Source organism: Sinocyclocheilus anshuiensis, unplaced genomic scaffold (assembly GCF_001515605.1).
Source record: "Sinocyclocheilus anshuiensis isolate Anshui unplaced genomic scaffold, SAMN03320099.WGS_v1.1 scaffold308, whole genome shotgun sequence".
Lineage (NCBI taxonomy): Eukaryota > Metazoa > Chordata > Actinopteri > Cypriniformes > Cyprinidae > Sinocyclocheilus > Sinocyclocheilus anshuiensis.
In genome coordinates, this window is record NW_015558619.1 from 424248 (window position 1) to 439870 (window position 15623).

General features: G+C 36.2%; 1 protein-coding gene across 3 annotated transcripts in view; it reads right to left on the reverse strand.

Moving 5' to 3' along the window:
* The window catches only part of LOC107680548 (integrin beta-6-like), a 20825-nt gene that overhangs the window by 1185 nt on the left and 4017 nt on the right, over positions 1–15623 (reverse strand). For 2 of the 3 annotated variants that reach the window (XM_016476478.1, XM_016476476.1), the window contains exons 2-14: positions 13467–13536; positions 12301–12380; positions 10917–11115; positions 10408–10654; positions 10006–10171; positions 9759–9920; positions 7615–7710; positions 7177–7266; positions 4825–4959; positions 4175–4440; positions 3947–4098; positions 2763–2985; positions 1983–2077 (exon numbers count right to left, since the gene is read on the reverse strand). In XM_016476478.1, the coding sequence (XP_016331964.1) occupies positions 1983–2077; positions 2763–2985; positions 3947–4098; positions 4175–4440; positions 4825–4959; positions 7177–7266; positions 7615–7710; positions 9759–9920; positions 10006–10171; positions 10408–10654; positions 10917–11115; positions 12301–12380; positions 13467–13521 (1966 nt within the window). In that variant the 5' untranslated portion in view covers positions 13522–13536. Of the gene's footprint in view, positions 1–1982; positions 2078–2762; positions 2986–3946; positions 4099–4174; positions 4441–4824; positions 4960–7176; positions 7267–7614; positions 7711–9758; positions 9921–10005; positions 10172–10407; positions 10655–10916; positions 11116–12300; positions 12381–13466; positions 13537–13624; positions 13651–15623 lie in introns of those variants that run through there. The other variant, XM_016476477.1, reaches the window with a different exon arrangement.

The window sequence follows — 15623 nt, forward strand, 5'->3', positions numbered from 1 at the left end:
TGTGTTTATTTATTTAACATGAAAACAAATTTGACCCTTTTTATTTTCTTAATACATGGTCTTGAATGTTCAAAAACAAAAAGTGAAAATATTGAATCTTTAATCAAAATGTATTATGTCCGCCTCTAAAACAAATGTTCTTTTCTGATGACATCACCAAGACCTCTACTTTTTAAACTCCGCCTCTCCAAACACCCGTCCTATAAGAAACACTTTTCACACTCCAGTTGACTCCTGATGGGCAAAATCAAATCCCTTACTACATTTTGTCCTTAAAATTAATTATTCATCACTCACCAAACTAATATTCACCAAATTCCCCTATATATATACCAAGTCGTGTATGTATGATATTATCCCATTTAAAAACAGTCTTTTTTATTCCCTTCAATCTCTTTATATCTCTTTCCTGTGTCCCTCTCATGTCTTTATCAAAGACAGACAGTGTTTTGTGTCTTTTGATTGTCTTCCAATCAGAGAGCGTACAGAGCCAGCCTCCACAGCACCAGTTGCCTTGTGATCTCAGGGTTCATATAATAGGCTGATCTTGTATAGACACTCAAGGGTTTTGAAACCCAACGGGCCCCAACAATAGGCTCTCCACACAACAAGCTAAGTAGCATGTTTCCCTTTGTGAAGTGTCAAGAGGGCCGTTCTAAAGGATGTCTGCTTTGTATGAGCTGATAGGAGTACATTAAGACACATTTGAGGTTTTTGAAGAAATCAGCATGAAAGTATATGGCAAGCATTTTTAACATTTAATCCTTAAAACTTAATAGTATCCATTTTCATGCTAGCAGTACTTATTTTGTTAGTTACTAGCATCTATTCCATTAAGTACTTGTATTTATTCACTGGCTAGTGCTTATTCTTTAGCTACTACTACTAATTAGTCATTAGATACTAGTACTTATTTCAATAGTGACTAGTAACTATTCTGCTGTTACTAGTAATATTTCAAATTATTACTATTGACTTCTATGGGGATCTGTCATTAAGCTATTAACTTTTCAGTTCTGACTAGTATGTATTGCAATTGTGACTAGTATCTTTTAAAATAGTACTAGTAAGTATTCATTAGATACTAGTACTTATTTATTAAATACTATTACTTTTCATTAGATACTAGTACCTATTTAATACATACTAGTAGTTATTAATTAGGTACTAGTACTTATTCAGTAGACACTAGTATATTTTTGTAATTCTTACTAGCAATAAATCTTATTATACTTGTCACAGCTATTTTGTTAGTCTTATGTTATGACTAGTCAGAATGGGCACTGTAGAGTTCAATTAAAATCTTATTACTAGTATCTAATAATAAGAATTAATATATAGTGGATAATTAGTAGTATGTAATAAATAAATACTAGTATCTATTTAATATGTACAAGTAGGCCTATGTAATAAGTACTAATATGTAATGATTAAGTACTAGTATCTAATCATATAGGCACTAGTATCTACTATGGCAAAAATTTGATTGTGTTACTAGTAACGAAAGAATAGTTATTAGTTACTATTGAAATAAGTACTAGTATCTAATAAATAAGTACTAGGGTCAATTTAATAGTTATGAATAAGTACTAGTGTCTATTTAATAGGTACTAGTATCTAAAGAATAAGCCCTTGTAGCCCACAAATAAGTACTAGTTCCTTATGGAATAGATACTAGTGGATGAAAAATAAGTACTACATGAAAATAGATATGAGTATGTTTTATAGATATATAAATGTCGAAATATTGCCATAAATACTTGCCATAAGGTATCATAAAATTGACTATGAAGACTTGGAATATACAGGTTTAGAATGACATGAGGCAAATTTTGAATTTATATTTTTTAATTTTTAGCTATACTGTTGCTTTAAAAAGGCGTACATTAAATGAAACAATTTTGCCTAACAAACAACTACCCTACTGACCATGTGACCTCTGATAAACAGACACTGCAGAGAACAAATCAATGGATTCTGACCTGTGGAATTGCTGAAGGTGGCATGTAGGTAGTTGCACTTCACAGCACACTCGTCCAACGGGTCCTTAGCTTTGAGGTGACACTCCACACAAGACCTGCGGGACACAAAGACAACATTTAAAAAAAATCCCGTCGACCCCACAGAGAGTTCGTCTCTAGAGGAAGCTTTGTTTTGTGTTCTTTGTTAGTGTTTTTCCCAGAGATGCACTCTCTCATTTTCAGTCTCATTCTCTCTGTATCGCTCTATCACAGAGTCAAATGACCCGCAGGGTGACAGGACCTTTAGTGGGAAGGAAATGCAATACTGCAGAGCTGCCACATGCCTTTTGGTGCTCATATATGCCCTCTGGAAATGAGTGGACAAGACAACTCATAAAAACACACAGAGCTGCCACACACACACACACACACACACACACACACACACACAAACACAATAGTCATGACGAAAATTGCTCTGAAAGCCGAAAGCTGGAGGTCCATTTAAAATAAGCGATAAGAAACAAATTTTCAAATACACTTACATGTATTAATGGCAATAATCACATTAATAAATTAAACAAATATTCTTCTAATTAGGCCATTTAAATAATGAAATTATAGAAATTATATAATAACATAAATATTAACATCTCACAATTTCTTGAACTGCTTATTACAAAAATATCAAGACAGCCCACAATGATTCAAACTAGATTGTAGCCAAAACAATTGGCTTTCGATGCTGCATTTTCATTATGAAACTCAGTTTTAGTCACAGACAGACATGCATGTCTTTACCTGGGCAAGCTACAGACATCTCCACAGGTTGGGCACCTTTGGCACCACTCTCCTGAGGCTCCAGGAACGGTGCACTCGCACTTCCCACACACACACTTGCCCCGTCCGCTGCAGATGGAACCATCCAGAGACACGCATGAGCTGTTGCTGGTGCTGCAGTTACAGAACTCTCCCATCCAACCACTGTGACACACACACTCGCCACAGTCACATTCCCCGTGACCTACACAAACAAGCATAAAGGAAATATATACAACAATATTTAAAAAAATACTTTAAATCAGTATGGAAGCATTACATTGATCAAAAGTGACAATAAAGACATTTATAACACAAAAGATTTCAATTTTAATTAAATGCTTTTTTTTTTTATTTACTTTCCTTCTTCATCACAGTTTCCACAGAAATATATACATTATTAATAATAATAATAGGAAATGTTTCTTGAGCAGCAAATCAGCATAGTAGAATGATTTCTGAAGGATCATGTGACACTGAAGACTGGAGTAATGATGCTGAAAATTCATATTTGCGTCACAGGAATAAACTAATAATAATATGAAGTTATTTTAAACTAATAATATTTCACAATATTACAGTTTTTACTGTATGTATGATCAAATATTGCAGCACTGGTGAGCATGTGAGATATTAAAACATTAAATATAAAAAAAAACTAAAACATTTCATTATTAATAATAAATCAGTTTTATCAGTTCATAAATTTGTTAATAATTACATGCTGATTCATTCATCAAAATAACATAATCAATGACCAATATTTGCTGAAAACAGCATTTACCTTAATTTTATTAGCATAAGTTAACATTACACTTTTAAGCTAGACAAAGGCTTCAAACATGAATTTTATTAATTTCATTCATTATTTTCACTGTTTTTTTAAATAATTGAATCACACATAATAATTGTGATAATCACCTTAAATCGACAGCCCTAAGGTAAATATAAAAAGCTCACAGTGCACACTTGCACTGATATGCAAACATATATAAACATGAGACGGCCCGCATTAAACCCCTCCGCCCGTGTCCTCCCGAGTACAGCAACTGTTTTAGTGATTATTAGCGTGTTATTCTTTCATTAACATTCCACAGATCAAATATCCCTCCCACAGTGCCAGCGCTTTCTTTCCCTCCACTCAAAGGGTTACACTGGGTACTGACCTCCGCAAAGCTCTCCTCTGAACCTGAGGCAGGAAAAGTCGTCGCACTCGCAGTATGGCCCGTAAACGTGTCCAAAACTGGACGGGTGGCACACACACTGTCCACAGAAACACTCGCCCAGGCCGCTGCACATCTCCACACCTTCATGCGCCCTGCCACACACATAATCTTACATTAAAGTATGTCTGCGTGCCTCGCAGGAAACTCTCCATGACCTGCAGTTCTCACCTGCAGTCGCTGATTTGTTCTTGGCCCTCTGTGCACTCACACTTCGGCCCCACGAAGCCTGGATCGCACACACAGGCGCCACACTCCAGCGCCCCACGCCCTCGGCTGCAGAAGGTGCTGTTCGCTTCAGGGATTTGATGACAGTCACACACACACTGAGACTCCAGTTCGATCTCCAGGGCATCTTGGAAACCCACCGGCCGCAAGGAAAACCGCCATGGACCGGCAAGACAGCCTTTTAACTCGATTGTAACATTAAAAGATACCTGAGTGAGAAAAGATCACTTTTGTTTCGATTGCTTTGAGAAATTGTGTACGATTCAAATCATTTTCACAGGACATATTTCGCAACATATTGCGCAAATATTTTAAAAACGTCTTCAACTTGTTCGGCGAGGTTTGTTTGTAAGTGTCAGGAAGTTTGATTTATTTAAACACTTGTTTAAATGCTGTCATGTCAGCACAATGGTGCAAGAACTATATCAATATTATAATCATTGCATTATAAATCATACATGATGTGACATGTTTGTTATTTCATCAAACAGATGTATGACACGTGACAGGCATTGTTTTTTTTTTTGTTTCAGTCGTGTTTTAATCTACCAAGAGAAGCATTACTGTAAGGAAAGATTGAATGAAGAACTGACCACATCACCAGCTTTGACATTGGAGCAGTTTTTATGTCCGGTGATGATGGCCCCGTCCTGACAGAGTGCTGTGAAGGAAAGCTGCAGATCCTCAGTGTTGCCCAGCACCTCCAGATCGATCTCTGACCTCAGTTCCTGTCAATCAAACAACAAACACGAGCAGTCCGTTAATGTGTGAAGAGTATCATTTTTGTAATGTTTTAATGTAAAAACGTTCCTTCGAGCCAGTCATTACCACAAAATAAACCTTGACAGGGTGATCAGGACCCCAGTGAAGAGGCTGATCATTTTCTACATAACTAGAACTAAAAAAATGAAATTAGAAGCAAAAGAGAACTAATTTTGGTATAAGCATGCACTGTTTGAGAGAGCGATGTCAGAGAGACGACCGCACGTGAAGACGGTGCTCATAGAGCAGGAGTATTGAACAAAGATATTTTTGCTGCTTTATAGGCCTTAATGGTTAAATACACACAGTTGTATGTGTCAAAATGCCTGTCTTTGCAAGCATTCTTGTAAACAGCTGAGAAAGAAAACATGTGTAACAGTATATTGGATCCGGGCAGCTCTTAAAGTGACAGCAGTCTAATATTCCTGCTGTCTGTCATTCATGTTAATGCAAAAATAACTATATCGTGATATATAACGTTACCGTGAAATAAAATGACTAATACCATGATATATAATTTTGGTCATATCGCCCACCCCTAGAATCAAGTAATTCATAAAGTTGGGTATTAAAGAAAACAAATAGTCGAAACCCTGTGTCAGCCAATCAGGATAAAAAATGTATCAATGTTATGTAAGTATGTAAGATTGAGCACCTGAGCAGCTCATTTTGTGTCTGGCTGACTCGTGTGCCGAGTCAGCAATACGAGCACACCAGGTGCCAACGCATCCAGAGCGACGTTAGACTGTCAACTTCAATTCAAATAGTCTATTCTAGCTTATTTACTGAGGTTTGTCACAGACTTTACACTTCAATAATACGCCACCATAGTGGAGCTGTGTCAGGTAGGGTGGGATGTGCAGTGCTCAGGTCATTTCTGGAGGGGTTGATGAAAGTTAGAGTGCAGGCAGGGGTAAGAGTGAATGGGGGATGGAGAACGGAGATGAAGAGATCAAAAACGACAGCCATAGAACGAGTGCAGACACGCTCTGTGAACACGGCGATTCTCATGAAAATGAGCCGAGGGGGTTAAAGGGAAGGGAAACATTGAACAGATAATATAATTCCCAAGAAATAATTCTCTCCCACATTTGGTAAACCTAGTGAAAAATAAATATACTAAAATGTATTTGAAACACATTTATTTCATGCTAAGTATACTACAAATACATTTACATATCTCTACACTTAATAAAAATACCCTGCAGTTGTACTTTTAGTATACTAAATTGGTATACTTAAAGTATTCTAAATTGGAACAACTAAGTTTGTGCTTAATGCACTTTAATTGTGTGGAAGTACAGTATGGTCTAACTTAAGTTTATCTGATTGTGCTAAAGTGGAACTATTACAAGTGTACTTCAGGTACACTTTAAATATCTTGTATTTAAAGTCCAATATTATTCAAAAATAATACAATCATCATCAACAGTGACATTAAAATACATTTTAGGCTTAATATTAAGAAATGTGCATTGTGCACAAGCAGTACTCCAAATAACGTTTAATTATAATATATATAATATATATATTTTTATATCAGCAAGTCTCGAGCGATATGTCAGTGAATATGTTAATAGATTTGAACTACACTTAGTATGAAATAAATGTATTTTAAATATATTACTTTTTTACTTCGGAATAGTTAGGCAACTTATTCAAAAATTATTTGTTTTCTGCTTTTTTGCATTTCCTCAATGATTAACAAACAAATATAATAAATGAAAAATAAAAATATAATTTTATCTATCTATCTATCTATCTATCTATCTATCTATCTATCTTCTTTATTTTTCATTTATTATATTTTTTCTGTTTCTTTAAAAAATATATTTACAACAAAAAATGTTTTATTTATTTTTCATTTGCAACTGTAGCTATGAATTTTACAGATAGAATTCAAAAGCTCAACCCATTTGAACTAATCACTAAATCACTCACAATTTTAAGAAACCTCATCTATGTCAGCCTGCAAAATAACATTTCCTTAAAATCAGCCAAATTTGCAAAACATTCAAAAGACCACAGAAATCCAAACGCTAAAGTTTGCAAAGCATAAAAAACATGTGCATGATCATCAAATGTGTGAATGTTGGCCTAATAGGGCCATTATTTCCATGAACCGTCCAGGAACACTCTCACATTACCCTTGATACACTGAGTCTTGTGAAGACTAACTGTACCTTATACGAGGTCATGATGAGTTCCAGAATGTTCCCTGAATCGGATGCCAACACCCCCACAGTAGCACCAGGAATCAGACTTGCATAATTCTATCAGAGAGGCAGAAGAAGGTGGTTAAACATCAACTGCAAACTCCTGGAGAGCAGCCACAGAATTTGAGATGTGGGAGAGCAATATGTAGAAAGGGAGGGAAGACGAAAGAAAAGGAGAATTTAGAGAACATAAAATATTTGTGTCATGAGAGGTCGGTCTGGGTTTGAACATGTTGTAAAGAGAACTCAATACAATAGTGATTCATGCAATCTATTCACATACTATATCTTCCTTCAGGTCCTCTCAGGTTCCACATACACAGAAAAACACATGCCTTTTTGTTTGCCTCATTGTGGCCTAAAATGAATAAACATGAGAGAGAAAATCCCTTACTCTTTTCTCACCTCATAGTTCTGCCTCTGATTGTCAGTCACAGCGAATATAAGGAGGATATTGTTTTCAACCAGTTTGTCCACAAGCTGCCCTAATGTTGGGTACTCCTAAATACAGATGAGAAAAGTACCAAATACAAGACACTAAGTCAGACAACAAATTCACAAGAAATACTGCAGGAGACAGGACACACCTACATTCATTTGTTTAAAAAAAGCATTATTCAATTAATTTATTTAGATTTAAAATATAGTAATTAAACAAGAACTCAAAATAAATACGTTGTAAAGGAATATTCCAAGTTAAATGCAACTCAAGTTACATTGACAGCATCTGACAATAATACTCCAAATTATTACTGTAAATGCTTCATCTTTATTTACATATTTTGACAATACAGATTGTCAAAGCAGCTTTACAGTATTAATTGGGAAAATAGTGTGTCAATAATGCAGAAGGACAATAGTAAACACTCAATTTTCAGTTAAAGGCAGTTCATCATTGAATTCAGGGATGTCATCATCCAGCTCAGTTCAGTTTAAATAGTATCTTTGCAATCAAGTCAACGATATCGCTGGAAATTTTCCGTACCCTATATATATATATATATACACATATACAGTATATATATATATATATATATATATATATATACTGTATGTGTATATATATATATACATATATAGTGTATATATAATTAGAAAATGAAGTGCATATTTTTGTGAGAGCATTTACAGTAATAATACAGTAATAACCCAAAATTATTTCATGTCAACTACCAAAATGTATATTGATGTAAATGCGTACATGTAAATGTATTACTTTTCCTTTTGCTTTTAGGAACTGAAGCATTAAAATAATTTTTTTCTAGAGCCATCAATGCTACCTTTGTCAGCTCAACACCACATTTAATTTGATCCAAATGAAAACAAGGCCTTAAAGGGTTAGTTCACCCAAAAATGAAAATTAGCCCATGAATTACTCACCCTCAAGGCATCCTAGGTGTATATGACTTTCTTCTTTCAGTCGAATCCAGTCGGAGTTATATTAAAAATGGACTTTGATCTTCCAAGCTGTTTAATGGCAGTCAGCAGGTGTTGCAGTGCATCAGTCCAAAAGAAGTGAAATAAAGTGCATCCATCCATAATAAAAAGTGCCTCACACGGCTCCGGGGGTGAACAAAGGCCTCCTGTAGCGAATCGATGCATTTTTGTAAGAAAAATAACCATATTTAAAACGTAATAATCAATTTAATCTAGCTTGCGCTCACTGTTCCTGGCGGATGACATAAGACGTCGGCGTTGCACATGCTCCGTTCAGAAGTGACGGACGTGGAAGCGCAGGGGAGAGATCAAAACAAAACAACGGTCAAGAATTAGAAGTACAAAACGAAGATTTGTAAAGAAGAATGTTGGAGGATTTCGATATAAGCCAAGAGAAGACTGGTTTTCTTTTGCTAAAGTAAAGAAACTTTGCTTCCTTTGCTCCTGTTAACAAACGTTGGTTTTCACGAGACTCACCGGCGCATGCGCAACGCTGACCTCATACGTCATCTGCCCGGAACTGCTGCTGTGTACAACTGTTGGCGCAGGCTAGATTAAAGTGATTATTACGTTTTGAATATGGATATTTTTCTTACAAAAATGCATCGATTCGCTACAGGATGCCTTTGTTCACCCCCCGGAGCCGTGTGAGACACTTTTTATTATGGATGGATGCGTTTTATTTCACTTCTTTTGGAGTGATGCACTGCAACACCTGCTGACTGCCATTAAAACAGCTTGGAAGATCAAAGACAATTTTTAATATAACTCCGATTGGATTCATCTGAAAGAAGGAAGTCATATACACCTAGGATGGCTTGAGGGTGAGTAATTAATGGGATAATTTTCATTTTTGGGTGAACTATCTCTTTAAGTGATATATGTCTGTTCAACTGTACTATTCTTGGTATTATCTTGGTGTCGATCGTTTGGCCGATGAAATACTGAAAATATGTGTTTCCAAAAACTACATCTATCCCTCCCAGCCTTATTTGTTTCAAATGGAATACGACTATAGAGGTTAATTTCTAGTCACTGTAACCTGGAATATTCCTTTAAGTGATCCAAATTTCCTGAATACTCAGAAACTGAAGCTGCAGACTTCACCTTACCAGATGGGCAGTCATGGAATACTCATTATTGTCGTCCAAGTGACACTCTCCATCATTGGGGACAACGATGCCGGACATCTTACTGTCCATCCCAAAATGAGAATCTGCATCGCTCACGAACACCAACAGCTTCATGGAATCGTTCCGCCAGCCAATCCTGTCCTGAGTTGACAGTGACATTGCCAGAAGTTGAAAAAAATGGTGTTCTCTCCATAAAAGCGAAGCATTTGAAGGGAAACCGACTCACCCCGCACACCGCTGCCTGCATGATGGCGTCAAAACCGCACTCTGGCACGTCGATGTTCGCGGATACCTGCTGCTTTGAGATGATCTCATTGAACTTGTCAGTACTGCTCGTTAACGACAGAAGGTGTCGGTATCCAAATGTGGGAAGACATTCAAAATCAACACTCCTGCAGAAGAGAAGCGTGATTAAAAATGGGTTTCTATTGTCTGAAACGGTTCATCGCTCACTTCTAAATGGACGATGATGTCATGTGACGTAACTCACTGAGCTCAGTGGTCATAAACATGATCGGTTGAAATTAAATCACACTTTCCCCCCATTGATGTCCCATCCATCTTACTTCTTGGGTTTATACTGGCAGACCCCTCAGATCTGGCTAAGCTGGTGTATTATGGGAATCACCTGCAGGGATTGGCCAACTCTTCGCGTGTTATCTTGATGAAAGGCAGAACTGGTTTCTCCACAAAGGAACCGAATCCTAGTCTGAATTTGCTGGTAAGCTTAGCCATCTCTTTTGAGAGCGTCGAGCCCAAGTCTTTGATCATTTTCAGATCATCATACATAGACGCTGACAGGTCCATCAGGTAATAAATGTCCACCGGATGGTCCTCCGGTTGCTGCACTTGAATCTGAAAGGTCAGCTGACTTCCTGTGGAAGAGAAATGACAAACGAAGCTCAAAAATGGCACAAGTTTACTTTCTGAGATTCCGGTGTGGTACAAATGTTTTCCAGGTCAGAATGATCTTCGGCACCAGTAGACATTGTGTAGTTCATCTGTGGTTGGTTTTCTGTCACTTAATAACTAAATCTTTCTAATCTTACCGTCAGGGGAAGTACCTCAGCAGAGAAGCAGCTGTGGGTAGAGAGACATTTCTTTGATTTTCAAATCTGTGTCACCCATTTTTTTTACCTGGTCTAAGCTGGAGGCGCATCTTCTGTGGTGCGATGTACGAAACGTTAGTGTGGCCAGCGCTCTTTCCTAAGCCTTGATCTTTCAGTATTTTGACGTTCGTGACGGGGAACTCCACGAATTCACCGGAGCATCCCTTCTGAAGAAGAGCCTCGGGTGTGTCGCATCTCTCATCGATTGAGAAGAAGTCAGTGAAATTCTGGATAAACAATCATTTTCATTATTTTTGGTAACACTTTACCAATTTTTTGTTGCATAGCGACATAAGACAGTTAAACTAAAATTGATAGATATATATTATATTATATTATATTATAATGATTTGACTTCACAATGTAAACCTTTTTTCTAAATTAATAAGGTAATAAAACAAATATTATTGGAGTATGTTGTACATGAATATACTCGTTTAGTCTTTCTGCTTTAAAATTTCACATTGTGAAATTTACTAGAAATTTCAGAGTAAAAATGGTTGAAAAGCAAATCCTTTGTTATTTTTTCAGTGTATTCCCTAGAAAAAAATGAATATTCCTATGCCATAATTTATTAAAAATACATTTATTTAATTCTAAGTATTAACTTTTTTATTGACACATCACTTAAGACTTACTGATATAAAATTATAATTAAACTTTATTTGGAGTATTTCTTTATTGCACAATGCACATTTCTTAATATTATGCCTAAAATGTGTTTTAATATCACCATTAATAAGGACTGTATGGTCTCTGTATAATATCGGTCTTTAAATGCAAGATATTTAAAGTGTACCTGAAGTATACTTGCAATAGTTCCACTTTAGCACAACCAAATATACTTCACTATATATCTTTATATGGACGTCTGCACAATTAAAGTGCATTAAGCACAAAATTAGTTGTTCCAGTTTAGCAGACTTTTAAGTATAGCAGCTTAGTATACTAAAAGTACAACTGCAGGGTATTTTTCCTGAGCATAAATATGTAAATGTGTTTGTAGTATACTTAGCATGAAATAAAAGTTTTAAATACATTTTAGCATTTTATTTTTTACAAGGGTTATCCATAATAATGGAAATTTGTCTTTGGCTTCACACCAGTGGTGCAACATACACATACAGCTTTTCACAAAACACAAAAACAAATATGTCAAAGAAAAAAAAAACACTAATGTCAACAATTATGCAAGATAAGCCGACTGACAATAAGATTTTAGTGTATGTGCCCTATAGCGCCTTCCTCATGGCTATTTTTCAATTAAAAAGAGGATGTGAAGAATCATTTACTACCATTCTTGCTACAGTATATTGTACTGTACTACTTCCTTTTTTTGGAGTGAACTATCCCTTCAAGAAGAGTTTGTTCACTGCATTCTGAAACATTTTGAAAGCAAAAGCAGTTGTTACCTGTAGTGTGCACCAGGCGCACTGTGGCCCCAGCTGCAGACACTCGTCACAGGAGAGAGCGTTAAATTGAGAACACGTCCCTGCACACGACACAGCACAGCGTGGTTTGTGGATGCGGTTCGCTTTTCTCAAAGCAACAAAGTTTCTCACGCAACATCAAAACCATAGAGAGTCAGCTGATATATTTGCTCTCTGCCAAAAAGTAGTCTAAGCAGCAAGTAAATTTACACTAAAAATGAATCTTAACTCTTAACCTGCACAGGTTCTATTCTATTACAACAATTTATGCCTACACTGAAAAAAATGTTTCATTCATCCAATTAAAAAAAAATTAGGGTAATGAAAGGGCAAGTTATTTATTTTTCATTGGCTCAAGTTAAAAAATACAGATGTGAATCATTACCCTACATTTTTTTAATTGGATGAATGAATTTTTTTTTTCAGTGTAGGTCTTTTTAGGTGAAACCAATAAGCAGCAGATGAGATGGACTGACGCATTTGTGAGTGCAAAAATGCTTACACTAGAAAAAGAAAATGGGTTTGTGGTTCAGTCCCAATCTCTGTCTTCCCAGCATGCACTAGGGCATGAATAGCAGCATTTTTTGGACTGTTTACAAGTTTAATATGTATTATTTTTTATGTTAATTTTGTTGTCATGTTTAGTAACTTCTTGTCTTGTGATGTCAGGATGAGTTTGTTCCTTTGTGTTTTATGTACCAAGTTTCAAGGTCTGTATGTAACATTTGAAGGTGATTAATATCTTCACATAATGAGCATTTATATAATTATGTGACAGTAACAAGAACTTTACGCTATTTACAGTACATAGCTACATTTCTCATGAAAATATGTGAGATGAAGCGTAAATATTAAACAATTTAAATGTAAATAAGAGAAACTATAGCCTTAGAAGATTTTAAATGACAGATTTGAATCATCTAAATAGGTTTTGTCATATTGATGCAGATGTTCAAAATGATTTAATTTTCAAAACAAATATAGTTTAATAAAAATATTGAAGGAAATAAGTTAGCTAAAAAAAAACTTCATATTGCTCTAAATGATTGATCATTTTAAAGGCGGAATTCAAAGCTGAATGAGGAACGAAACTGCACGTAGCCTATGTTCTGTATTTGTGTGATTGATGAAAATTTCTTCAGTCTTACCTCCGACAGTGCCGAGCCAGAAGTGAAGGACAATGTAGAGTGAAACAATCCCCATTAGTCCTCACGGTTTCTGATCACAGGAGAAAAAATCAAGTTCATATTCTCAAGCAAGCAAACGCGGGATGCGAGCATGTAAGCGCGAGCGGGTCTGAGCTCACCTGGACAGACAGACTCAGCGCGTGCGCTTACCTGCCCAACCTTTATATGCACTTCCGTGCAAGTGACAACACAACAGGTAAGTCACTCTCTCACAAGGGCACATATCTCACACACACACACACACACACACACACACACATATGTGTCTCAACACAACAACCTCTCAAACGCATTTGACATCACGTTTATGAGTAAGAAATAAACGAATTACTAGTGGTCATTTCAATATTTTATTAAGCGATATCATTCTGACGAAGTTACCTTTTTCGTAGTCTAGACATGATCAAGTTTGTTTAATATATTACAGACGTGTTGCTGTGGTACTTTCTATGTGTGGCGTTTTCTTCTCAGATGTCTTTCTCACTTCTGCAAACACGGTTTTATGTGGTATAGAGTTGCGACATTGTGAGTGAGACTAACTATATTACCTCGAAATCCGGGAAGTGTGTATCTATCGAATTGGAAAATAAAATGGCTATGCCATTGCGTTAGAAACGTGAAATCAAATAGGCCTATAGCATTTTGCAGGCACAACACAAGTTGTTTGGTTTTAAATTCTAGAGCAATATATATCTTGTTTAAAATGAAGATGAAATGTATTTAGATGCTCTCTGGTTGTCAAATATTAGTCTAACATGGTCATAGGTTAGTTAGTGAATGCACCTTTTTTTTCACACAGGAGTCAATTGGACTCCTGTGTGAACCTTGGGGGAAATGACTTCCTACATTCACTAAAAATCACCCAGGGACTATTTAAATAATGAATGTGGCTGTAGTTGTGAAAAAAAGAAGCAGCGACTTGATTTATATCTTTTTATGAAATTCAAATACTGTGTATATGTAGGCTAATAGACCATTTGTAAAGGAGCGTTCACAGCATTGCCTGAATTATTCAGTGACTTCCAGTGTACTTGACTTGTTATTTCTGGTAGTATTTTTGGAATGCAATCCGTCTAATTTATGTGACACTGATATTTTGCAATGCACACACTTAGCTATAACCGCTGATCATAATGGCATTTTTAAACAAAATACTACTTTTTTTGTGATATAGTTTTGATTAACTAGTAACTTAACTGTTATGGTTACTGAAACATTTGATAATGCTGTTGAAATGTAGGCCTATATATGTATTTAAATGAATTATGAAAACGCAAATACATGTAATACCCCCCAACTGTAGTGTTGATTTGCTTTAGGGGGAATCGAGCTTTAATTAATTAAGTGGGAATTAAGCCCTATAATTCACACCCTGACTGACACTGAATAATCACTGGAGGCCCCCAGGTCACTATACTGTTGGTTGCAACTAGGCATTCCTGTTTGACTATCTTGCCAGGCATCACAAGTGCTTCACTGTTTAAATTGCCGTTGGCAGTCACCCATAACGTCACATTTGCACATAAAATATCACCTGTCACTCATGTCGCCACCTCTAAAAATGAATGATTTCTGGCCACATTTCTTCTGCAAATAGCTGTCAGTGTGAACGACACATAAACATCTTTTCTTTCATTGTTTAGTTGATACATTGAGATACAGAATTTGACTCCACACTCTTCAGTGAAATGTAATTAGACTGAAAACAAGACTTCAGCAAACATAGAGGTTAACCTCGGGCCGTGACTCTGAGATGAATCATGCTTTATCAGCACATTACTATAGATATCAAACACAATCATAATAGAGATTATTTAGGAAAACCACCCCTAAATACTTTTAAAATATGTGACTTTCACTAGCACATCTGTTGGGAATCAGTTTAGTTACCAAAAGGGTGACCTTTTGACTTTGTCGTATCCATGTATTGCCGAAAATCCATAGGGAACGGTCTGATTCTTCAACAAAGCCTGTGGGAATCCCCATGGCCTTGAGTAATATTAATATTTGCTGAGTGTGGTTGCATGTGACACATTCCTCTCTCTATGGCTGAAAACAGGTGTGTGTGTGTGTGTGTGTGTGTGTGTGTGTGTGTGTGTGTGTGTGTGTGTGTGGGTG